At 42.0% G+C, this 25,493-nt stretch overlaps 1 protein-coding gene across 2 annotated transcripts; it reads right to left on the reverse strand.

Annotated features, from left to right (window-relative positions):
* On the reverse strand, positions 1 to 24,663 carry LOC102796795 (endothelin-3). Of its 2 annotated transcripts, none has more exons than XM_035911761.2 (4): positions 24,367 to 24,663; positions 23,487 to 23,724; positions 2,505 to 2,663; positions 1 to 1,594 (listed from the first exon to the last, which is right to left on the reverse strand). In XM_035911761.2, the coding sequence occupies exons 1-3, from the start codon at positions 24,437 to 24,439 to the stop codon at positions 2,507 to 2,509; spliced, it is 468 nt and encodes a 155-aa protein (XP_035767654.2). In that variant the 5' UTR covers positions 24,440 to 24,663; the 3' UTR covers positions 1 to 1,594; positions 2,505 to 2,506. The 2 variants fall into 2 exon arrangements, with proteins under 2 accessions (XP_035767654.2, XP_006800273.2); XM_006800210.3 differs by having other exon boundaries at positions 2,511 to 2,663; positions 24,367 to 24,658.
* Between the last annotated feature and the right edge of the window lie 830 nt (positions 24,664 to 25,493).

Consider the following 25,493-nt stretch of genomic DNA (forward strand, 5'->3'; position numbering starts at 1 on the left):
TTTAATATTTTATCTTTATTTATTACAGAGACATAAATACAGCAGATTTAATATGAAGGCTAAAGCTCTCTGAAGTTATGCTGCATAGCTGTGTATGTCAGTTACTCAAATGCAGGATAATGTTTATAATAGTACTGACCTCGCTGTGCAATACAATAAACATGGTGTGCTGACTTTATCAGAACATATACAACAGCTAGTTGCAACAGTTTATTATCCCTGTGTAACGGAGCCTCTGATCAGACATGTTAATTAGGTATCAAGTTTATTTTAAATATCTTTAAATAAAGCCTGATGTTCATCAGAATGTTTCAAACATGAAGCAAAGAAGTCTTCAATTTGTCCGAGTTCATCTGCGTTTTAGTTATTTTAACATCCCTCCTGCACAGGTGATCAGCTGTTTACTCCGTGGTCATTTACCTTTTAACATCCACCAGGGTGCCAGTTAACCACGTAGTGGTAGAGTTAGTTAGTCGACATTTAGCCACATGGTAAAAAAACATAGTTTTAGAAGGTGAAACATTTTAACTTTGAAATCAACTCTCTTACATGCACTTTGGCTTTAGAGATTTCCGGTTAGATTTCCATGTGCTATGTCAGAGAGGTAAATATAACAGAGTAGATGTCAATCTAACCTTGCCAATACTCCCCAAAGGATTACTGCCAGTATGATGGATGTTAAGAGGTTAAGAAAAACAGACGAAAAAGAAGTGGCACCTTAAATTTACTTTGTGGTACAATTTTTTTACTTTTCTAAATTTTTCAATACAGAGACTTGCTGGCTAGAATAATCAGATATATCTATATACAACATCTTATTACACACCTTTACTATCGTATTTGGTTTGTATGAAAAATAACTTATAGCCTTTATATATTGGATCACATTTCACATACACACGACCGTGGAATGGATTCAGCTTATAAAACAGACTGCTAACTTTTGTTTTCAGTTATGTTACCTCCAAAAATCTCAGATGTGCTTTACAATAAAGAACATCCTTAATGTGATGATACAAAGAAAAAAAAAGATATCCTGACTCTTTCAGTAACTGTGACAAACTGAATTTGTAAAAAAAAGAAAGTAATGCTGACTTCCTGGCTTTGATGATGTGCCAATGTTGCCATGGAGTTTCAGTGATGTCCCTGGAGCAGAGGCATCCACATTGTGTGTGAGCAACCAAATGTCTTATAGTCCGCACAAATCAGCCATGTAAACTAGCTTCACTTGTCAGAGTAATGGAAACCATCATGCACACCTGCTGAACAGACACAGGAAGCAAGTTCTCAAAGATGAGCAGAGGTTGGCAGGAGAGAAGAGGGGCGGAGATTCTGTTAGCGTCCAACGTGGAATTGCTGGCTTTTAGATTTGTGCAAGCACCTTTGGTGTTACACATCCTTCAGTCTGATGATGAGACACTACAAGATAGCCACCTACAGAAACGCAGATATACACGCTATGTCTTAGAATGTGTAACCACTTCTCAGTTCATAGGCACGCCGCTTTTAATGCACTTATTTCACAGCAGGGCCGCTCCGCTGAGTTGCTGTCCTCTCGTCTGTTTTTGGCAATGCTGTGTGTGGTCTCGTCTGACTGTGGAAAAACAACACACATCTTAAAGTCAAATTCAAAGAGGATCATTTCTGAAATACTGCTAATATAATTATAATCATTATTATTGTTTATATATCACCTATTAGAGCACTTCGCTCTCACACTGCAGGCTTACTTGTATTTAAAAGTAGAATGGGAGGCAGAGCCTTCAGTTTTCAGGCCCCTCTCTTGAATTATATACCTGTTAGATGAATAAGTTTAATTATGTAACAGTAAGGTTGAACTCCTTTGCACTGGAAAAGAACGGTGTCATGATCCTGGATCTCTGACCCTGTGTTTCAGTTTGAGTCTTTGTTTGGTTGCAGTTTAATTTTTCACTTTTGTGTATTTACTTTACATTTATGCCCAGTAGGAGGTTTTGGCTGTTTTGTACTCCCAGTCTAGTGTTTAGGTTTTTCAGCTCTCCACTTCCGTCATGTCCCCTAAGCTCCTTGTGCTGTAAAGTTAGAGGCATAAATTTGATGCATCCCCAGGATGCTCACTAAATACAGGAGGCGAAATCATTCATCCTCTGATAGACTGGCCACCTATAACAACTGCAGTAGGCTTCAGACCGCTTGTGATGGTAAGCTGGACAAGAACAGAAAAGGATGGATGGAAATATCTGTCACCGAATGTGAACAAAGCTGATGATTCACTGCTGTCTTCCAAGTATATTATGTGTTACTTCCTCTTTATGCTGTCTCTGTTCATGCTAGAACCATCTGGATGCTGTGGTGAAGTTATTTATGGCGCAGCAGAAGAGGATGGAAATTGTGCTGTTAGGTAGGTTATTTATACTACAGCAACATTTTGGGAAGTGTAAGACATTTTAAGACCTTTTAATTTTTTAAAGAAATAGAATAATACTGGCATACAACACATTCATTTGTTTTATTTCGTATCGCACCTCTACCTGATCTTGCAGAAGCTGATGCAGTCCACGTCGCTGTATTGTGAGCACACGCAGCGCTGAGCCTCCACCCCTATCCTCACCCGCTCGGTCCTAGCGGAGCGTCTTAAACGCAGGGAACCTTGGTAACTGGACATACCAAATGGTACTGTGTGCCTAAAAGAAGAAAAGCAGACACAATGCACTTACTGACCACAGAACTATGAGTTTTACAGCTGGAAGCATACATCAGTGTTACAGTTTCCACATTTGGTCTGAAGTACACTTTACTGGGTGATGTGAATTTTGTCATCACCTGCCCCCTGTTGTGACTGCAGAGACACTACACTACAAAGCACCAACATGCATCCTCGAGGAAGGAACAAAAGAGAACAGCTACTCAGTGTCTTCTCCAGCTGCCTGTGTGCATGTCCACAAGCAAGCACGATCGTGGCCTTGGGATGTTTATTCTCTGACTCTGCATCAAAGGGGTGCAGCTTACACTCTGTTGTGGTTTTATGAGGGTAAAGGTACTCTGTGGTGGTTCTAATTTTTGTCTTGTGATAAAAAATAGGGGCAGAATATATAAAACACCTTTCGGAACAATTCAACCCAGCACATCACGACCACAGCACGACACTGCTGCCTAAAAATATCCCTGTTATTCACTTCTTAACATCAAGCAGGTGAGCCATCTAAGTTTAGGATTCAGTTAATATCTGTTCCTTTTCATGGAATTTTCACCTGATTAGTTTAGACCAGGGGTCAGCAACCTTTAACACCCAAAGAGCCATTTGGACCCGGTTTCCACGCAAAAGAAAACACTGAGCCGCAAATACTTTTTGACATCAAAATGAAGATAACACTGTATTGTTTTTTACCTTTATGCTTTGTTTGAACAACTAAGCTGTGCTGCTTATGAAATCCATGAAGTGCTACAGAGAAAATTACATTTTATTTATGTAATTAACACATTTTGAACTATTTAAGAAATATAACAAAAGGAAAGCTGAACTAAAATGATCCAGCAAACAAAAACTGTTATATCGCCTTTGGGCTTTTGGAGCCTTGACCTGACTTTAAAAAAATAATTGGAAAAAAAGCTCTATGCTGCTAAAAAATGAAAAATAGATATTTGCAAAATTCTGCCTAAATATGTATTTTACCTGGTTAATGTGTGGCAGCGTCGCTGCAGGGGGGGCGGACGCACCTGAGCGGCACCCGCAATCACACCTCGCAGCCTTAAAGTCTGTGCGCTCTATGGCTGTATCCCAATTCAGGGTCTGCAGCCTTAAAGGCCGCATTTTGAGGCCGATTACGTCACAGCGACGCGACGAAGGCTGTCCCAATTCGAAGGCTGCTCGAAATGCGGCCCTCAAATGCGTCCTTCATTTCCCTGAATTTTAAGGATGTGGCGGTGTAGACTTCGTGGCCCAACATATCCCAGAATGCATAGCGCGGCGGTGGGTGTGGATAATTTTGACGAAAAAAACGGCGGATGAGGGGCGCCTGAAGAGTAAACTTTAAGTAAGTACTGAATATTATGTCACTTATTTATGTGCAAATGTTTAATAACGAAGAACATTAAAACATTCCTGTTGGCCACATGTCAGCAAAGTCATGTGACATTAGTGACGTTTGTACTAACTTGGTTTTAAAGCCTTTACTTTAAAATATACGCCGTTCAATAGCTGACCTTAATCTTACAGAGGATGATCAAAGCTCATGTAGAAACAAACAAACAAATGAACAAAAGATTTTCTCCTTCATTTCTGTCAAACAAAGCTGTATGAAATGTTTCCAGCTGTTAGTATTATGGTTGCTAGGCAACCTGGGCAGCGCAACAGAGGCTAGACCGTCCCATTTCACAAGCCTCCCAGATAGCAAGGAAACATTGAAACAACGTTGAGTCAATATCAGGCGACGTCATTGAACCAACGTTGAAGTGTGACGTTGACCTAACGTCACTCTTGCACCCTTTTTTAATGTTGAAACAACGTCAGGTTTTGATGTTGAATCAATGTTGAAACCTGACATTGAAACAATGTCAGATTCTGATATTGAAACACTGTTGAGCTATGGTGTTGATTTTCCACCTCTTTCGCACAGTTGCTTTTTCTTAAAACAACAGTTAAATCATGACTGGAAATCTACCTTTCTTTATAGGTATTTTAACCAATACTAAACTACTGCATGTTTCCATCAATACTTAAACCACCTAAACACATAATTGTACTTATTCCTCAAATTGGACACCCTTTATAAAAACAACAACAACAAATGTCTCACAATGTATCATGTCAATATTAATATCCTAAAATAAGAAAGCATTGCATGTGATGTAACAGAGAAAAAAAATAAACAAAAAAAAGGTCAATAGGCATGTTTCGTTTGCTAAATACTTTATTAAAAGACAGTTTCCTATTTACATTTATATGTTTCACAGAAGTTTGTAATTTTTTACTCTGGGATGGGGATGCATGATGTGCGTCCTGCACCACCCATACCCATACGATCTGGGGCGTATCGGAGCCATTTCTGCACTGCTTGTGCAAAGACAAACTCGGACATAGAGTTTGCCCCTAACTGCTGCGTCAGGCCATCTAGGAAAAAAATACACACACACAAACACAAAAAGTGAATTAGAGCACATGAATAAGCTCTTGTTAACTGTCTTCAGCGGGGAGAAAGTATGTAAACTCCTAGGCTGATAAACATGAAAGTCACCAGGCGTAAATCTGCAAACTGCCGCATTTGATTCCCAAAGAGCTATGAGCGGAAAAAGTGATAAGTCTTAGCATGGTGTGCCGTGTATCCTTTAAAACAAAATAAACATGGGGTCCTCGGGCTGTACAACTACAACCCGAGGACTAAACAAGCCAAAGACCAAAGACTCCATCTCCAGATTAACCGGACATGAAAGTCTTGTTATTAAGAAAGACAAAGTAATATAGCAAAAAAACTGTAAAACTTACCACCATATATGCATTTGCAGAGCGCTGTATCTTTAAATGCCATTTTTTGCTTTGTCTGGTCCTTGGTTTTTTTCCCTGCCCAGTTGAGTACCAAGGCCAGCTCGTTTGTAATGGCATAAGCCATTACACGGCGGACTCGCACCTCCAGTGTGGTCCCTCCAATCAAGGCAAAGCGTCTCACCTATAGACACATTTTAAGAGATGGAATTAGCGTGTCTCATGTCTTAAATGTGTATGCAAGTGCTTGTGTGTTTAATCAACAGGCCGTTGTTATGTATTTAAATCACATCTGACAGCTATTACACTTTATAGTTACAAAGTGTACATAACCTTTATATACTTACCATTGCCTTATTTGCCTCTTATGATTGAAGAGCTGCCTCTGCATTGTTTAGCTCCTCAATGTTGTGCAAGGGCAAATCCAGAGGCAGTACCCCAGCATCTACCAATTCATTGCAGCAGGGATGGCGGATGGCTCTGACCTCCTCACGGAGTTCGTTAACAGCTGTCGTCAGGTCTGACAGCATAGCTAATATCTTTTGTGAGGTCGCATCTGTTTAAAAAAAACAATTCCAGAAAGATTAATGGCTTAAGCAGTGAGAGGCGAAAAACTAATAAATAAATAATAAAACGCAGTTTACGTGTGGACAAAAGGTGCAAACGCAAGGTAGGTGAGCGTGCATCGTAAAGTTAGGTGAGCGTGCAACGTAAAGTTAGGTGAGCGTGCAACGTAAAGTTAGGTGAGCGTGCAACGTAAAGTTAGGTGAGCGTGCAACGTAAAGTTTGAATTGAGTGCGAATCGAAGCGGGTGCTCTCCAATCATTAAAAGTAACAAAGTCATTGAACACATTTATACAGTTACCTTTACGTTTATCAATCATATATCACAGATTTACAATTTTTTGTAGTACTATGCTAAAAAGCAACTGCAGAGCGAAAGTCTGGGTCAAGCGCCGAGGCGACGGCAAGAACAAAGAAACCCTTGAAGCGTTACAGCTAGCTAGCTAGCTTTGTAAGGGAATATAACGGAAAAGTATGAAATGAAAATGTTTTCTTTGTTGACTTTGTTCGCAGTGCAGTTTATTTGTTGCCGGATTGTAAGATGAAAGTAGACACAATTTCGGGTTCCCACATTTTGTCCGAAACTTTACATTAACAAGTTTGTTTGTTTTTTACTGTTATTCAAATGCAACCGTGGAAATAACGAATAGAACAAAAGTCATTCATTCTTACCTTATATTAATCGTGGTGCAGGCCAGTGCAGTGCATGAAGTGATGCCTTCTCCGGTCAATTCCGCTGAGAGTAAATCTAATGTCCCGCTCTACCGTACAAGACAATGGTTACCTGAAGGGATGTACCACTGTGAGAGGGGGGGCTATGGAATAGTCCAAGTGGTAGCAGCTTTAATTTCCCGCGAAACCATAAATCAATGGTTTTTCAACGTGATTGTTGTCACCTTGTCAACTATAAATAGATCAACAATCAACGATGACAGAACAACAGTGAATCAATGTTATTTCAATGTCAGTGTCAGGTTTCATCAGTATTTCAATGTTGTTTCAACATTGGTTTTGTGTTGACATTTCAAGCATGACGATTCTGATGGTTCAGATGGAAAATCAACATCTGTTCAATGTCTCCTTGCTATCTGGGCTCGCACTTCCGGCCTTAGCGGTCTTTGAGTACGCGGCCCTTGAGGATCGTTGAGGCTGCGGACTTTAAGGCTGCAGACCCTGAATTGGGATACAGCCTATGCTGTTGTGTTGGTGTGTGTCGGGCTGTGAGCTGAAAAGCTACAGCCGGCTGTTGCACCCATGCGTGCAGCCGCGTGTGAAAAGTGGTCAATAAAGAGATGCTGAAAAGCGTGTTCATGAAAACATCGTCAGGTCTGTCGTGATGTGTTTACAATAAGACTTCTGCTCCTGAATCTCTGCGCACAGCGTCTGCAGATCGGGGCTGTATGAAGTGACTTTACGCAGGACTGTAAGCTGTCATCTGTGAGGCGTGAGCGCTGTTTGTTTTTAACATAGTTCACGGTGGAGAACAGCTGCTCACATAATGTGGATCCATAATTGGCCGACCTGGGGTTGAAAGTCTCGATAAATGCACAGCGTTTCTGCGGGTACACCGGCTTCCGCGAGTGTGAGGCTTATTTTGAGCGATGAAAAAATAATAGAATATAATTTTATTTTTATATTTCAAGATCACAATAATCTTCCATTTTAGAACTACAAGGTAAAAAAGAACTAACATAAATAAATACACTTCAGCTAAATACTTCTAATTTATTTTCCCAAACCACGCGGAGCCACAGTATAAGGACTAAAGAGCCGCACGCTGCCGACCCCTGGTTTAGACCAAACAGACAGTAATGTGAAAACTTCATTTGAATTGTAACATTTTCTAGTTTCTGGAAATGCTTTTTGAGTATGTGTATAAAACAAAACGCAACACCACGCTAGCTTTTTGGGGTTTTTTTTAATCATCCATGGCTATGACTCCAACCTCAGCCCCAAACGTAGCTCCAAACTCTAATTGTCTGTTTTTGGAGAAAAGCAAAAAGGGGAGAAATATAACGAGTTTTTCCTCGACTTGAAATGAAACAATAAAGATGCACTAACGTCTCAGTTTCTACAAAAATGATATATCAGCAAGTACAGAAACGTTTGCACAGTTTCTCTATTTTTATGGACAAATTAATGTAAATGGAAACAGAAATCTTCATGCAAGTTTTGGCTTCAGTCTGGAACAAATGGACACTGCCAGATGCTTAGTTTCTGTTTTCATGATGTTTTGTCAGGCTTTAACTGCAAATGCCCTCAACTGCTGCTTTTTCAGGCGTTTTTCTGCAAAAAGTGAAAACCATGCACAGTTGGGTGTAGGTCAGGTGATTCCACTGATCCTAAACGCTGTGGCTTAGTGAGCTGAAGGTAATCTTTTATATATATATATATATATATATATATATATATATATATATATATATATATATATATATATATTATATCAACAATCTAATAGATGGCAGCAAAAGTAAAAGCTATAACTTTTAATGCATTTTTTAAAATGATTTGAACCCAAAGTCCATGTTAGTTTTCTCTTGTGTGGGCATTTTTTATACATTTAGGATGACAGCCCGAGATACTTCGTTTTTAATTCCTTAAAACTTGTTTTATGTTCAAAAACATAAAACGAACTTAAAACCCTCTGAGGTCAACGTCTTCACTGATGACCCTAACCCCGTGCAATCACAACATTTCTTGTTTGTTTTTTGTTTGTTTAAATTGTTCCAAGTGCACAAAACGAGTTATGTTTTATGTTTTTAAACTTTCACATTAAAAAACATTCAAACTTCAAATAGTACGATGTCCTACGAGTCCAAAATAAAAAATTCATATTTTTACTGATCCCTAATAAAAACTGAAAAACAGATCATACATAGCAACCTTTGAAAAATGAGCGCACTAATGATTAGCCATCAGTGCCAAAGAATGGAGGCAGTGCTAATCCAAAGATGGAAGGAGATTAATTCTTTCTGATATCAGGCAAATCTTTTGCAGTTTTTTGTTAATATATGTTTTGTTTTTCTTTGTTAACCGTAGCCAGACAAAAATGGACTGGTCAAACAAACAGGTCCATATAAAATGCTCATATAAAAGATGTGAGGCAGCTATACTGTTATGCTGGTTTGGGTCCACGTAACATCTCAGAGGGAAGGCTCGTTGCAAATCCAAAGTTTTTGTGACTGATCACTGTTATCCTACAACGACTCCATCTAGATGTCGTGAAGGCTCACTGAATCAAAAACAAGCTCAACTTTGTACACTTTCTAATCAGAGTCAGTAATCTTAAGTTTAATCACTTTCAGCTGCTTTGGTATTAATAAAATTAACAGGTGCACTAGAGGAGGAACAATGAGACGATTACAAACAGACTTCATGAGGGCAGCCCGAGGACCCGGCGTCCTCTAGTGGGGCTTGTGCTCAGTGCCCGGCACCATGGAGCCCGATCGGCATTTGCTTTAGAAGACCAGAGTTTGATGGTCCACTACTGGTGCCCTGTGCTTTTTATAGTAAAGCTCCAGAGATATAAAGTCATTGAGGAATAAGGGTATCTTGGCAGCACCCTAATAACATGTTTGTTTTTTCATGTTTTAAATTTCTCATCTATCGATCAATCGTTCACTTTCTTTTCTTTTCCAAATAAGTTGACTAACGTAACAAATTTTTTCACTGAGATTTTAACTTCGCAACACCCGGGTTTCCAGGTTTCTGGGTGTGGAGTCAGAGTTAGAATGCATTTTAGCCACATGATAAAAAAAAGCATTTCACAAACTAGAAGCTGCCTTTCAATTATTCGCCCATCGCTTCCAGTGTTACACCCTAAACTGATGTCCTCCATCTGGTGGATGGCCAAACTAGTCACCAAATCCCCTCTCTTTCTTCCCCTGATATGTCAAACACAGATCTCCATAATTAAGTTTGTCTATCAGTACTACAACAAAAAATGACAAAAACCAGACCAGCTAGAACCGAGCTGTACATGTAAACTCATCATGTTGACCTTGCTGTCCAGTCTTGTTGGAGTCTCCCTCAATGGCTCCCTAACAGATCACTTCACAGTGAACATGTTGTTTCCTTTGAACTTCAGAAGCGGGTGTCTTGAACAATATAAGCTGCGGTGCTGCAGGAGGGCCGTCACGCTGACCACGAACCTCCTCTTCTCTACTCTTACAAACAGAAACAGCATGTGGGTGATCCTTTCTCTTACAAAATGGTCAAAGGAGCTTGCAAAGAAAAGCGTCTGGACTTCTTTAAGTTACTTGAAGACGTTTCACCTCTCATCCGAGAGGCTTCTTCAGTTCTAAGGTCAAATGGTGGAGAGTCCCAGATATAAGCCTGGTGGGAGTGTCCCCCCACAGAGGGACAAAGGACCCCCTGATGATCCTCTAATCGCCTGAGCCAAGGTGTGGAACTGGGTGTGGGTCCCAATCAGCCAGAGTTTCGGGTGAGATCATTGTGAAACCTGGCCCCACCTTATCATGCGAATTCCTGAGGTCAGATGGCCCAGGGTGTGAGTGGGCCTTAAGGCGTCTGGGAAGGGATCTCAAAACTGGGTTATAGATGGCAGAGAGTTGGTGTCGTAAACCACCGCCTCTGTTCAAAGATGGTCGCTCACAGTGGACATAGATGGCTTCTTTCACTCCTCTTTCAAACCATCTGTCCTCTCTGTCCAAAATGTGAACATTGGCATCCTCGAAAGAGTGACCTTTGACCTTAAGATGCAGATGGACAGCTGAATCTTGTCCTGTGGAGGTGGCTCTTCTGTGTTGTGCCATGCGCTTGTGAAGTGGCTGTTTGGTCTCTCCAATGTAGAGGTCTGGGCATTCCTCGCTGCACTGTACAGCATACACCACATTGTTAAGTCTGTGTTTTGGCGTTTTGTCTTTCGGGTGAACCAGTTTTTGTCTGAGTGTGTTGCTGGGTCTGAAGTACACCGGGATGTCATGCTTGGAGAAAACCCTCCTGAGTTTCTCTGATACACCGGCTACATAGGGGATGACAATGTTGTTGCGTCTGTCCTTCTTATCCTCCCTCGCTGGTGTCTGATCTTCTTTTCTGTGCCTCTTTGCTGACTTTAAGAATGCCCATTTAGGATAGCCGCACGTTTTGAGTGCTTCCTTTACATGTGTGTGTTCCTTCTTTTTCCCTTCAGGCTTAGAGGGAACATGTTCTGCCCGGTGGTGTAGGGTCCTAATTACTCCAAGTTTGTGTTCCAGAGGGTGGTGGGAGTCAAACAGGAGGTACTGGTCCGTGTGTGTGGGCTTCCGGTAAACTTCGATGTTGAGGTTGCCATTCTCTTCAATGTGCACAGCGCAGTCCAGGAAAGGCAAACAGTCATCCTTTGTGTCTTCCCTGGTGAACTTGATGTTTTTATCCACTGCGTTAATGTGCGCAGTGAAGGATTCCACTTCTTGTGTCTTGATTTTGACCCAGGTGTCGTCTACATATCTGTACCAGTGGCTGGGTACTCTTCCTTTGAAAGAGCCAAGAGCCTTCCTTTCCACTTCCTCCATGTAAAGGTTGGCTACAATAGGTGACACGGGGGAGCCCATGGCACAGCCATGTTTTTGTCTGTAATAGCCTTCGTTGTATTTGAAATATGTAGTGGTGAGGCAGAGGTCTAACAGTGTGCAAATCTGATCGGGTGTGAAGTTGGTCCTGTCTTCCAAGGAGTTGTCTTCTTGTAGTCGTTTTCTGACAGTCTCCACTGCCTCCGTGGTGGGTATGCACGTGAAGAGAGAGACTACATCAAAGGACACCATGGTTTCATCTGAATCCAGGGTAAGTTTCTGGACCTTGTCAGTGAAGTCGGTGGAGTTCTTGATGTGGTGTGGGGTGTTCCCCACGAGAGGAGCAAGGATGGTAGCAAGGTGTTTTGCAATGTTGTAAGTGGCTGAGTTTATGCTACTGACTATGGGTCTGAGTGGGACAGCTTCCTTGTGGATTTTTGGAAGTCCGTAAATGCAGGGTATGGCATCCCCTGGGTAAAGGCAGTGATAAGTAAGGCGGTCAATGATTTTGTCCTTTTCCAAGTCTTGAAGGCAAGCTATAACTTTCTTTTTGTAGCTGCTTGTGGGGTCTCGCTTTAAGGCTTCGTAGGTATTGTTGTCACTGAGGAGAGTAGTGATCTTTGTATGGTAATCTGTAGTGTTTAGGACCACCGTGCATCTTCCCTTATCCGCTGGTAAAACAGTGATGTTGTGGTCTTTGCTCAGGGAAGCGACAGCCTTCTTTTCCTGTATTGTGAGGTTGGACGGAGGGACTTTGGCACTGGAGAGAGTGGCTGAGACTTTCATCCTGATTTGTTCTGCTTCTGTCTGTGATAATTTATTAATCCGTATGGCAGATTCTGTGGCTGTGATGAGGTCCACTATGGGCAAATGTTGTGGAGAAATGGCAAAATTGAGACCTTTGGCTAATACTCTCTTTTCAGGTTCAGTGAGATTCCTGTCTGAAAAGTTCTTAACCCATTTCTCCTGACTGTCTTCAGGTGTGTTTTCTTCTATGGGTTGTGTAGGTTCAGATTCAGAATGAGGAGTGTGAGTTTTTGAAAGCAAGGTGTGAAATTTCCTGCGTTGTCTTTCTTTTCCTTTTGAGTGTTGGGCCCGCTGAGCCTTGTCCACAAACTTGTAAACCTCTTCTAAGATTGGAGAGGGTAGAAGGGTTTCCAGTTCCTGCAGAGTCTGGCTGATCTTGATCTGGAGGGCATCTATAGTGAAATGGACCTGTCTTATCCTTTCACTTAAAAGGTGATTTTGCGCTCTCTGTAGAATCAAGTCTGTTCTGTATCCCCTGACAGTGGATCCAAGGCGCAGGCTCTTAGGAACAACTCTGGTTTGTCTGCATCTTAGGTTGAAACGGAGATGGTTCCTATAATCCGCTAGTTTCCTTGATTCCCTTTCATACTCCCGCACCAGTTGAAGGGTGTTCCTCCCAAAATGTACGGCAATATGTCTGTGAAGGTTCTCAGTCATCCAGGTCATCGTAGTCAAAGGAGCTTGCAAAGAAAAGCGTCTGGACTTCTTTAAGTTACTTGAAGACGTTTCACCTCTCATCCGAGAGGCTTCTTCAGTTCTAAGGTCAAATGGTGGAGAGTCCCAGATATAAGCCTGGTGGGAGTGTCCCCCCACAGAGGGACAAAGGACCCCCTGATGATCCTCTAATCGCCTGAGCCAAGGTGTGGAACTGGGTGTGGGTCCCAATCAGCCAGAGTTTCGGGTGAGATCATTGTGAAACCTGGCCCCACCTTATCATGCGAATTCCTGAGGTCAGATGGCCCAGGGTGTGAGTGGGCCTTAAGGCGTCTGGGAAGGGATCTCAAAACTGGATTATAGATGGCAGAGAGTTGGTGTCGTAAACCACCGCCTCTGTTCAAAGATGGTCGCTCACAGTGGACATAGATGGCTTCTTTCACTCCTCTTTCAAACCATCTGTCCTCTCTGTCCAAAATGTGAACATTGGCATCCTCGAAAGAGTGACCTTTGACCTTAAGATGCAGATGGACAGCTGAATCTTGTCCTGTGGAGGTGGCTCTTCTGTGTTGTGCCATGCGCTTGTGAAGTGGCTGTTTGGTCTCTCCAATGTAGAGGTCTGGGCATTCCTCGCTGCACTGTACAGCATACACCACATTGTTAAGTCTGTGTTTTGGCGTTTTGTCTTTCGGGTGAACCAGTTTTTGTCTGAGTGTGTTGCTGGGTCTGAAGTACACCGGGATGTCATGCTTGGAGAAAACCCTCCTGAGTTTCTCTGATACACCGGCTACATAGGGGATGACAATGTTGTTGCGTCTGTCCTTCTTATCCTCCCTCGCTGGTGTCTGATCTTCTTTTCTGTGCCTCTTTGCTGACTTTAAGAATGCCCATTTAGGATAGCCGCACGTTTTGAGTGCTTCCTTTACATGTGTGTGTTCCTTCTTTTTCCCTTCAGGCTTAGAGGGAACGTGTTCTGCCCGGTGGTGTAGGGTCCTAATTACTCCAAGTTTGTGTTCCAGAGGGTGATGGGAGTCAAACAGGAGGTACTGGTCCGTGTGTGTGGGCTTCCGGTAAACTTCGATGTTGAGGTTGCCATTCTCTTCAATGTGCACAGCGCAGTCCAGGAAAGGCAAACAGTCATCCTTTGTGTCTTCCCTGGTGAACTTGATGTTTTTATCCACTGCGTTAATGTGCGCAGTGAAGGATTCCACTTCTTGTGTCTTGATTTTGACCCAGGTGTCGTCTACATATCTGTACCAGTGGCTGGGTACTCTTCCTTTGAAAGAGCCAAGAGCCTTCCTTTCCACTTCCTCCATGTAAAGGTTGGCTACAATAGGTGACACGGGGGAGCCCATGGCACAGCCATGTTTTTGTCTGTAATAGCCTTCGTTGTATTTGAAATATGTAGTGGTGAGGCAGAGGTCTAACAGTGTGCAAATCTGATCGGGTGTGAAGTTGGTCCTGTCTTCCAAGGAGTTGTCTTCTTGTAGTCGTTTTCTGACAGTCTCCACTGCCTCCGTGGTGGGTATGCACGTGAAGAGAGAGACTACATCAAAGGACACCATGGTTTCATCTGAATCCAGGGTAAGTTTCTGGACCTTGTCAGTGAAGTCGGTGGAGTTCTTGATGTGGTGTGGGGTGTTCCCCACGAGAGGAGCAAGGATGGTAGCAAGGTGTTTTGCAATGTTGTAAGTGGCTGAGCTTATGCTACTGACTATGGGTCTGAGTGGGACAGCTTCCTTGTGGATTTTTGGAAGTCCGTAAATGCAGGGTATGGCATCCCCTGGGTAAAGGCGGTGATAAGTAAGGCGGTCAATGATTTTGTCCTTTTCCAAGTCTTGAAGGCAAGCTATAACTTTCTTTTTGTAGCTGCTTGTGGGGTCTCGCTTTAAGGCTTCGTAGGTATTGTTGTCACTGAGGAGAGTAGTGATCTTTGTATGGTAATCTGTAGTGTTTAGGACCACCGTGCATCTTCCCTTATCCGCTGGTAAAACAGTGATGTTGTGGTCTTTGCTCAGGGAAGCGACAGCCTTCTTTTCCTGTATTGTGAGGTTGGACGGAGGGACTTTGGCACTGGAGAGAGTGGCTGAGACTTTCATCCTGATTTGTTCTGCTTCTGTCTGTGATAATTTATTAATCCGTATGGCAGATTCTGTGGCTGTGATGAGGTCCACTATGGGCAAATGTTGTGGAGAAATGGCAAAATTGAGACCTTTGGCTAATACTCTCTTTTCAGGTTCAGTGAGATTCCTGTCTGAAAAGTTCTTAACCCATTTCTCCTGACTGTCTTCAGGTGTGTTTTCTTCTATGGGTTGTGTAGGTTCAGATTCAGAATGAGGAGTGTGAGTTTTTGAAAGCAAGGTGTGAAATTTCCTGCGTTGTCTTTCTTTTCCTTTTGAGTGTTGGGCCCGCTGAGCCTTGTCCACAAACTTGTAAACCTCTTCTAAGATTGGAGAGGGTAGAAGGGTTTCCAGTTCCTGCAGAGTCTGGCTGATCTTGATCTGGAGGGCATCTATAGTGAAATGGACCTGTCTTATCCTTTCACTTAAAAGGTGATTTTGCGCTCTCTGTAGAATCAAGTCTGTTCTGTATCCCCTGACAGTGGATCCAAGGCGCAGGCTCTTAGGAACAACTCTGGTTTGTCTGCATCTTAGGTTGAAACGGAGATGGTTCCTATAATCCGCTAGTTTCCTTGATTCCCTTTCATACTCCCGCACCAGTTGAAGGGTGTTCCTCCCAAAATGTACGGCAATATGTCTGTGAAGGTTCTCAGTCATCCAGGTCATCGTAGTCAAAGGAGCTTGCAAAGAAAAGCGTCTGGACTTCTTTAAGTTACTTGAAGACGTTTCACCTCTCATCCGAGAGGCTTCTTCAGTTCTAAGGTCAAATGGTGGAGAGTCCCAGATATAAGCCTGGTGGGAGTGTCCCCCCACAGAGGGACAAAGGACCCCCTGATGATCCTCTAATCGCCTGAGCCAAGGTGTGGAACTGGGTGTGGGTCCCAATCAGCCAGAGTTCCACACCTTGGCTCAGGCGATTAGAGGATCATCAGGGGGTCCTTTGTCCCTCTGTGGGGGGACACTCCCACCAGGCTTATATCTGGGACTCTCCACCATTTGACCTTAGAACTGAAGAAGCCTCTCGGATGAGAGGTGAAACGTCTTCAAGTAACTTAAAGAAGTCCAGACGCTTTTCTTTGCAAGCTCTTTTGACTACGATGACCTGGATGACTGAGAACCTTCACAGACATCTCTTACAAAATGTTTCATCTACTGACTTCCGAAAGGAGAGACGGTCTATCCACACAGACACACACACTTTACATGCATCTGCATCAGGGTTTTAAATCAGAGTCAGTGTAGAAGACATTATCCATACCTCTGTATGAGTTTAATGATGTGGCTTTGTCACATGTCTGGGTACAGATCTTTGTCATTGTAAGCTTTCTTTTATTAAACATATACAGTATTATCTATTGCGATGGCTGTGACTCGGGTGTTGCAGAAGGTCGATGAACCGATCCTCTGCTCCTCCAGTCGACCTGTCGAGGCGGAGAATGCTGAACCCAGAGTTGCCCTCGATGTAACCATCAGAGTGCGAGAGTCATATGACTGTGTGTGTAACTGGGTGAATGATATTTTTAATTGAAAATGCTTTGAGTGTTCAACTTGAGCAGGAATGCTACCTGTCAGTGAAATTTCTGAAATTCTCTGAGCTGAGCACCAGCTACACTGAAAGTTACTTAAATGACCATTTTTCCCCAGTGTGATAATTAGTTTCATAGGTCATCTTCACATGCAAGCGTGCATCTCCATAGTTATCTAGAGGTCCAAAAATGAGCCCTGAGGGTAAAATCAGGTAAACTCTACCTGAGAGAGAAGTGCAGTCTGACTGACTGTTACTCTAGTTCTGAGTATTTAACCTTTTTGCATCCACCAGATTACTGGTGACCCACCGTGAGTATAAGGTTGTGGTAAGGTAAAGCCAGGCCTGTCCTGCAGGTTTTAGATGTGTCCTTGATCCAACACAGCAGATTTAAATGGCTAAATTAGCTCCTCAACATGTCTTGAAGTTCTCCAGAGGCCCAGTTGTTACAGATTCGGTGGTATTGCAAAAAACAGCTTTTCGGGTGACTGAGTTTTCATAAAGTCAGCCACATACATAAACAAGCTTGTATGTATGATTATGTAGGGTAATGAAATCAGCCTGAAAGTGCCCCCACATGATGAGACCTCATACATTTAGGAAAATAGCTGTTCCACATGGCTGATTTCTATCATTAACCCTCTGAGGTCAATGTCATCTTCACCAATGACCCTAACCCCGTGCAATCACAATATTTCTTGTTTGTTTAAATTGTTCCAAGTTCTGGAAATCGTGGGATGAAAGAAATAGCCGGCTAATTAATCTACTGACCTTCCAGTTGGTAGATGACCCACTCTATCTCCTGAGCCACAGCTGCCTTAAGGGAAAAAACACTATCCAAACCTGCCTGGCCCTTTGTGATAAGGGAGGAAAGGGAGGAAGTATGTCAATACTGTATATTGATTCCATTTGTTTGTCTTTCTAGCATGTTAGCAGTGTAGCATCCACAGTTTTATGATGTTATGTTCAAATTTTGTGTGATTGTAGATAACAACAACATTTCGATGGATTTAATTTTGGTGAAAATCGGGTCAAGGATAAAACCAAGTGTGAAAATCTGTCAAAACTTTACATTACCCGCAATTTTTTATGGACCGTCTTCAAAATTTACAACAATATACTAGACCTTTGAGGCTATGCGTACCAAGGTTGGCTACGCATTTGACCTTGATCTTTATTGTTAGCGCCCGAGGTCACATTTCAAATGAAAGTGCCTGGAGATACCTGTACAACAAACTTTTTATTTTCTCAATATGATGGCGTCACGGTGACACCATAACAGGCTGAAGTCATCATATTTTGAGATACAAACAGGCTGACATCAGGATGTTGTAATAAAAACATCATAAGTATATCTCTCACCCTGCTGAATTGTGCTCTCTTGTTAGATCACGAGTTAACCTTCCAAAAAATGTAATTAATTAAAGTTCAGTTTCACTAGTCACACCCAGGGTGGATTACTGACAGACCTGTTGAATCAAGAAATAACTTCAATAAAACCTGTCTGACAAAGTGAAGTAGGCTTAAAGATCGGAAACAACATGAAACAACCTCAAGAACCAAAAACAAACTGTCCTCACTGACATCTATCAGTCGGGAAAGGGTGAAACACAGTGAGAAACACTATCCACTAATGGAGAAAACCTGGAACAGTGATAAACCTTCCCAGGAGCGGCCCGCAGACCAAAATGACTCCAAGAGTGTACTGATGACTCATTCAGGAGTTCACAAAAGAACTGAGAAGTAATCTAAAGAACTGAAGGTCTCACTTACCTCAGTTAAAGTCACAGTTAATGATTCAACAATGAGAAAGAAACTGGGCAAAAATGGCATCCAAGAGTTCCAAGGCAAAACCCACTGCTGTCCAAAAAGAAACAAAGGCTCATCTCACGTTTGCCAACAAACATACTGATAATCCCCAAGACTTAATATTCTGCGGACTGACAAGAGAAAAGCTGAACTTTTTGGAAGGTGTGTGTCCAGTCACACATTTCATAAAAACAACATCATACCAACAGTCAAACATCGCAGCAATAGTGTGATGATAGGACAAAGACTACCTGCCACAAATGAAAACATCCTGAAAGAGAATGTCGAGCCATCAGTTTACGCCCTGCAGCACAAGTCGCACTTGGGTTGTGTAGCAGGACAATGACCCTAAACACAACAGCAGGTCCACCTCTGGATGACTCAATAAAAACAAAATGAACGTTTTGGAGTGGTTAAAGTTAAAGCCTGGACTTAAATCAAATTGACATATTGTGACATGACCTTAAAACATGGCATTCGGGCTGAGGTGGGTGGGTTAAAATTCCTCTGTAGAAATGTAAAAGACCCACAGTCAGTTATTGCAGTTCTTTCAGTTCTACTTTAGGTAAACCCTCTACAAAGTGTATGTCTTTATAAGCGAGTTTTCTGATACAGTACAGGAAGAAATGTTGAAACAATTACATGAAAAAGGAGGAGCATCCACGCTTAAGACTCTGATGTTAGTTTATATTCTGAATATCCATAAATCTGGAGTGCAATGTTACAACCATAACTGTGATTTATTTAAGCGAGCCCCAACAACTTCACCCCCTATAAACACATCAATTTGACCTAAACCTTTAAAGTCACCAGATAATCTTACACTTCTGACAGCATGCATACCTCACACTTGTTTGATCTTTGCCTTTCAACTTGGGGTGGAGGTCAGTCTTACCATGCATCATACACATTTTCACATTAGTAGTAACAAAAATGATACATGACTGAGACAGACAGAGGAACGCACCAAAATCTAACTCTGTTATCACAGCTAGATGATGGCATAAAACCTTAGTAATAATAATGGATTGGATTTATATAGCGCTTTTCAAGGCACTTTACAATGCCACTATTCATTCACACACTGGTGGAGGCAAGCTACGGTTGTAGCCACAGCTGCCCTGGGGCAGACTGACAGAAGCCAGGCTGCCATATCGCGCCATCGGCCCCTCTGGCCATCACCAGTAGGCGGTAGGGTAAAGCGTCTTGCCCAAGGACACAACGACCAGGACAGAGAGCCCAGGGACCGAACCGGCAACCTTCCGGTTACAGATGCGCTTCCCAACCCCCTGAGCCACGGTCGCCCGAGGAAACAACTAATTTTAGTCCAATCACTTATGTTCACCTTTTCAACATGCGAAATTTCACCCAAAACATAAAATACTGTTTGCAGACTACTGCCAAGTGATATGTTAAAAGTAAACCCCAATGCCTGATGTCTAAGGATGACCCTTGACCTCCTCAATGATATCCCCATTTACGGTTGAGTTAGTTTTTATGTGTAGCGAGCAAGTTAAACGTTGATATTTTGCAAATTAAGTGTCACACATGCATGTATTTTGGCCTTAAAGTTCTTCTGTCATAAACATATTAATTTGGGTAGATCAGACAGTTGAAATTTCATAACATGAGTGAATGTTATCGTAACCCTACCCTTAATCTATGCATGTCTAGCCTACTTTCCCTCTGACCCAAGACAGGTTGCTTGTGACTGGAAGGAGACAATGTAAATGTTGATTTGAGACTATGTTGATTTCTACTTAAATAGAAAACAAATTGAACAGTAACAGATGCTGTACATGCATGTAGAACCAAACCTACCCAATAATACAAAATGCAACAGTTTTGTAATCGAGAACCTTGGATACTTGGAGTATTATATTTTATCAAATACCTTCAGAACAAATTTTTGAAACCACAGTTTCAACACTTTAGCCTGTTTGTCCACACCCAGTCACATTTCTGGCTGCACCACTGCTTAAAAATTGGGAGCTCTGAATCTGATGTGCCAGTATTGATTAATATCTGCAATACATTTGAAGAGGAAAGACATCTTGATTCACTCCACATGGCACAATGCCCAGGTACCAAAGGAAGAAAGCCGACACACAGAGGCTTCATCTGTAAGGTGTTACTGCAGAGACAAGGAACTTCTTTGATCTCATCGCAGATGTTCGCTATTGATCACATGTACTTCTGCATGTGGTTACAGGACACAGTTGCTGCTCTGCACTGAAACCAGGCAGCTTTTACTCTGCTGCTGATGGCCACACTTCAAGCAAAAATCTGAGAACTGATAGTAGATGGATGACCAGATACCATTCCCCTCCTGGCTTTAACCATCACCCCACTACACACATTCTCATAACACACTACGTCTGGGTACTGCTAAACTTGCCCTGAGGCCTGTTGTTTGAAATCAGTAAAGGCGGCTAAATCTACATACTACTCTGCAGATAGGCATTAGTTAATGTCTTATGTTGCAGGTGAATTAGCTTTTGCTTTGTCTCTCACTTATCAGTGATGAAAAGGTTCACAGCGAGTTCAGCTGTGGAAAGAAAAGCGCAATATTTAGAGATTTCAAATTGAAGACTGTTAAGCTAATATAAAGGAACAAGAATGCTGAATGAGTGAAAAACAGACGAAGGAAAACAATCGTCTCAGCTAGTCAAACCTATCTGATTGGTGTTGGACAACCCGTTTCTTCTGTTTTAAGATTCAACTTTAGAGTAAATTTCCAAAGGGTTCTTTCTATCTCACATTCCAAGGCTACCTATAAACAATCCAAACATCCAAGATGGCCAAAAGGTGGACACAGCCCCCCCCCCTGCTGCCTGCAAGAAATCCTCAGTGGAATTAAAATACCAGAGGGCTCAGGGTCTAGACCTTTACGGATTATATGGAATCACTACACTTCACAAAGACACAGGAAATACTGACATATGAGAAAAAGCCCAGTTTATTTTTAGTTGCCCCCAAAATCCATTCCTGCTTTTAAAAAAATGCAAAGGACTCCCGAGTTGGAAATGGATGGACAAAAGAGCCCAGTTGCAGAAAACACAATACAATGATTTGCAAATTATATATATATATATTTATATATATATACACCATCCATCCATCCATTCGCTTCCGCTTATCCTTTTCAGGGTCGCGGGGGGCGCTGGAGCCTATCCCAGCTGTCATAGGGCGAGAGGCGGGGTACACCCTGGACAGGTCGCCAGTCTGTCGCAGGGCCAACACACAGGGACAGACAACCATTCGCACTCACATTCACACCTAGTGGCAATTTGGATTATCCAATTAACCTATCCCCACAAGCTGCATGTCTTTGGACGGTGGGAGGAAGCCGGAGTACCCGGAGATTTTGAATTTTATGCTAGCAACATGTTTCGAAATAGGTGGGGCAATAAATTACTGAAAAAACTGTCACCATTGGGGGGGAAAGTACTCTATAGAACATCTCATAAAGCAGAGGCCTAATAAAATCCCAGAGAGATTCTTTGTTTTCTAAGAAAATATGGGGAGGGGTCCATTGTACTGTTAAAGTCTGTTCTAAACATAATTTAGGAATTTCACGATCTATGGCTACTCAAGAAAAATGTTTACAAAGAGCAAAATGGAAAAGTTAATGGGAATGAGACAGCAACCAGCCAGTCTGATTGGTCAGTGAATTGTCAGAGTTATACAAATGGAAGTTAAAACTCTTCCATCCAAAGAAAAAATATACTGTAACCAAGATCTGAGGACAATGCTGTTGTCTCTGGTATTAAGCTCTTTTAAATTCACTGCGGTGAAGTGCAAACTTTGCCTGGCAGCTGACCAATCAAAATTTTCAATTTCATCAAATCGAAAGAGGAGAAGAACCATCAATCTTGTTAGCAGTGCACATTTCTTCGCCAGCATCCATGATATTATGACGCCAAATCACAACAACAGTTGCATCAAGGCACTTTATATTGTTAGCTAGTCCCTACAATAATGCATATGGAGAGAAAACGAACAGTCACATGACCCCAATTGGCAACAATGTGTCAGTTTTTCACAAATACACAAACTATTCACCCAGCAGAACTTATCTATTGGACCTTCCTTGCATTCACTAAAGTCATTGCCAACGCTGCTCAGATCCAAAGTATTTACACTATCTTCATCCTGCTCTCTTCCTTCCACTTTTTTACTTTGCTTGATAAACACAATTTAAAACTGTTCTATAAGATACTTTCCAAAAAACTAATTCCTGCGTAGTTGACATCAACAGGTTTGTGGGGATTTTGCACAAATTACAGGGAGGAAGGTTATGAAGTACAAGCGTTTCCCAGCATGCCTCTCTGCCTGCAAAGTTTTTCAGAAAATGTGCTTAATTTAATCAGTAAAATGTAAAATGGCTGAGTAAATATTTGCAGTTGAAATTTAATTCATAAGGAAAATGTATTCAAGCAATGTTTGGCTTTGGTTCACAAGATAAAATCTTATGTGTCCAAATTGTGTGAAGCATCCAGTATAATGTAGACGGGGAGGGGCCCTCTTTGAAAGACATTTCCACGGGGTGCCTGCTACCTTCTGGGCCCGGCTATCTCACCACATGTTACACCTTTGCACTAAACCCTCTGTAAGTTTTCCAACAGCATTGCTAATGTGAAAAAAAAATAAGGCCAGCTAACCTGGCCTGCGAAAACATTCAGCCAATTAAGAAGCAAAACACGAGACAAAGGAGGCCTTGAACTGTTGAGCTGAAACCCTATATCAAGAAGAAACGTTTGACTTAAAACTACAGCACCCGGCCTCCCCAGATCACAAAGACTTTGAAAATGTAGCTAAAGTAAGAAGTGATGCAGATCAAATGATCAAAGAAATCTAATTTCTACATTTCAGCATCTGATTTGTTGTCTCTGTATTATTTGTGTACAGTGCACACTAAGAAACATGATGCCCAACGCATTAGTAACCTATAGTAACCTAATAAGACATTAGCTACACACATCCCTTGCTTAAAAACTGGTGCAAACTGAGAATGCCTGGAGAAGGACACTTACTCCGGTGTGTTGATCCAGATGATATCCAAGTGGCAGTAATACACACACTCCTTGTCTTTGTAAGTGTAACATGTGCACCTCTTGGATCGCCTCCTGGCTAATGGTGGCTCGCAGTCAGAACACGGCTCAACGTGGGAAGCAACAGTGGCGAGATCCTCCACCCCGCCAGGCAGACGTGCGCTCTGCTCGAATGCTGTCACCTCCTTCCTCTGGCTCACATCTTTCTTAAATGAAGAACCTGCAAGATTACAGCATATGAGAGCTTTCAATCGTAGTCTTAACCTGAAACAGCGTTTGGTAAAGCATGAAAAAGCTCTTTATAGATGCATGTATATTACATTTCTGTCTGAAAAGGTTACAAAAGATCCAGATTCTAGAGTGTTTAGCAGTTAAAACAAAATATCAAGTATAAATAGTTACAGATTTTAGTTTCATAACAGTAATTGGTCAATTCTGTTGAGAGTAGAGTTTGTCTCAGAGAGAAAATATATGTATATATATTTAAAATCCCAGTTTTGATGGAACTTTAAATAGTGAATTTCTTGTTTTAGTGATTCAAAACAATAAAAATACTGAATGCGTTGGAGTCACAAAACACCGATGAGTTTTCAAAAGATTTAAGAAATAACATGTGCTCACTTTCAGTGGGATTTTTTTGTTTGTTTTAAAAGGGTTAAAACTGTATAGATATCATGACGTCAATTGCAATGTTATAATAATAATCGATATAATCTTATACCGATGATTTCAGTCTAATTGCATGTTTTGATCTATCTGTTGTGACCTGTCTGTCACTGCTGCACAATAACGCACAGCAGCTGGTCTGTGTGACCATTACTTCATTAAAACACAAACACAACAAGGACCGAGCACTACTCACCGTTGGTCAAAGATGCTGTCACCACGATTAGAAACAAAACTCCCACATCAAGCGATGATGATGCGTTAGCCATCACACGTGAAACATTAGAAATGAATAATCAACTTTAAAAAAAAAACAAACGAAAAAAGTCGAAATGTGAGAACAGGTGAATGAAAACGTCCGAAATTCTCGAGTAGCCGCTGTTATCTTATCTCAGTGAAGCGAGTCAAAGATGTCCTCATAGAGCATCATGTGTCTGATACAACTCTGCACCGCTGCGCTTCCACACTCCGTTTGCCTTTTACAGCCACTGGGGCTCGTTATGAGCTGACACCGCTGTGACAAGTGAGCATGGATATCCCGCCAGCTTCCTGAGACACCTTTCAAAATAAAAGACCCTGTTGAACGCTGCTGAAATCAAAGACGCGTTACACCCATGTTTGTGCGCCAACAGCACAAACATGACACAGAGACCCAGTTTAGTGACTCCAAATAGTGGCCTAGCACACAGATATCAAGCATGGTGACAACTTAGGTTGAGCAGTTTAAGTGGCAAAGTTAGAGAGACAAGGGTGGACAAGGGATGTTGAAGTTGGAGCTGTCAGGAAGGAGGACAAGAAGAAAACCTCAGAGAAGGTTCATGGATGCAGTGAAGGAGGATATGCAGAGGGTTGGTGTGACAGAGGAGGACGCTGGGGATAGGGCTTATCCTCTTAGTGCAAGAGGCGGGATACACTCTGGACAGTGATGCAGTGATGCTAATCTGATGCAGGGCTTATATATCTGTGTACATTTCTTAATTATAATTAAGAAATCATATGTGTATTTTGTATTATTGTTTGTGTTGCTTTTATGCTTTTATGTTGAAAGTAACCTGTAGTTCTGGTTTGCCAATTTGACAGGGCTGTGCCTGCAGAACACCAGCAGCTGGGTGTTTTATGTGATGCATGAGGGCAGAGGTCAGGATCTCTTCAAGGATGCACTCCCTCACAGGGTTCTCCCGGCCATAAGCTTCGGGCAGCTGCAGTGCATTAGTATATCATACCTTTGTGGAGCTCTTATTCTACAAGTGAAGCAACTAAGAAAATATAAACAAACTAAGATGGTAAAAAAACGAACTATGATACACTACAGATCGTGCAGAG

This window comes from Neolamprologus brichardi, chromosome 5 (assembly GCF_056152115.1).
Source record: "Neolamprologus brichardi isolate AB-2024 chromosome 5, ASM5615211v1, whole genome shotgun sequence".
In the NCBI taxonomy this organism is placed as follows: Eukaryota; Metazoa; Chordata; class Actinopteri; order Cichliformes; family Cichlidae; genus Neolamprologus; species Neolamprologus brichardi.

Excerpts from the sequence above, each read along its gene's own strand:
- LOC102796795 (XM_006800210.3), bottom strand. The coding sequence starts at position 24,439 with ATGGCTAACGCATCATCATCGCTTGATGTGGGAGTTTTGTTTCTAATC. Across the intron at positions 23,725-24,366 it reads GACAGCATCTTTGACCAACG|GTTCTTCATTTAAGAAAGAT; the intron begins GTGAGTAGTGCT and ends GTAATCTTGCAG. Across the intron at positions 1,595-2,510 it reads ATCAGCTTCTGCAAGATCAG|TCAGACGAGACCACACACAG; the intron begins GTAGAGGTGCGA and ends GTTTTTCCACAG.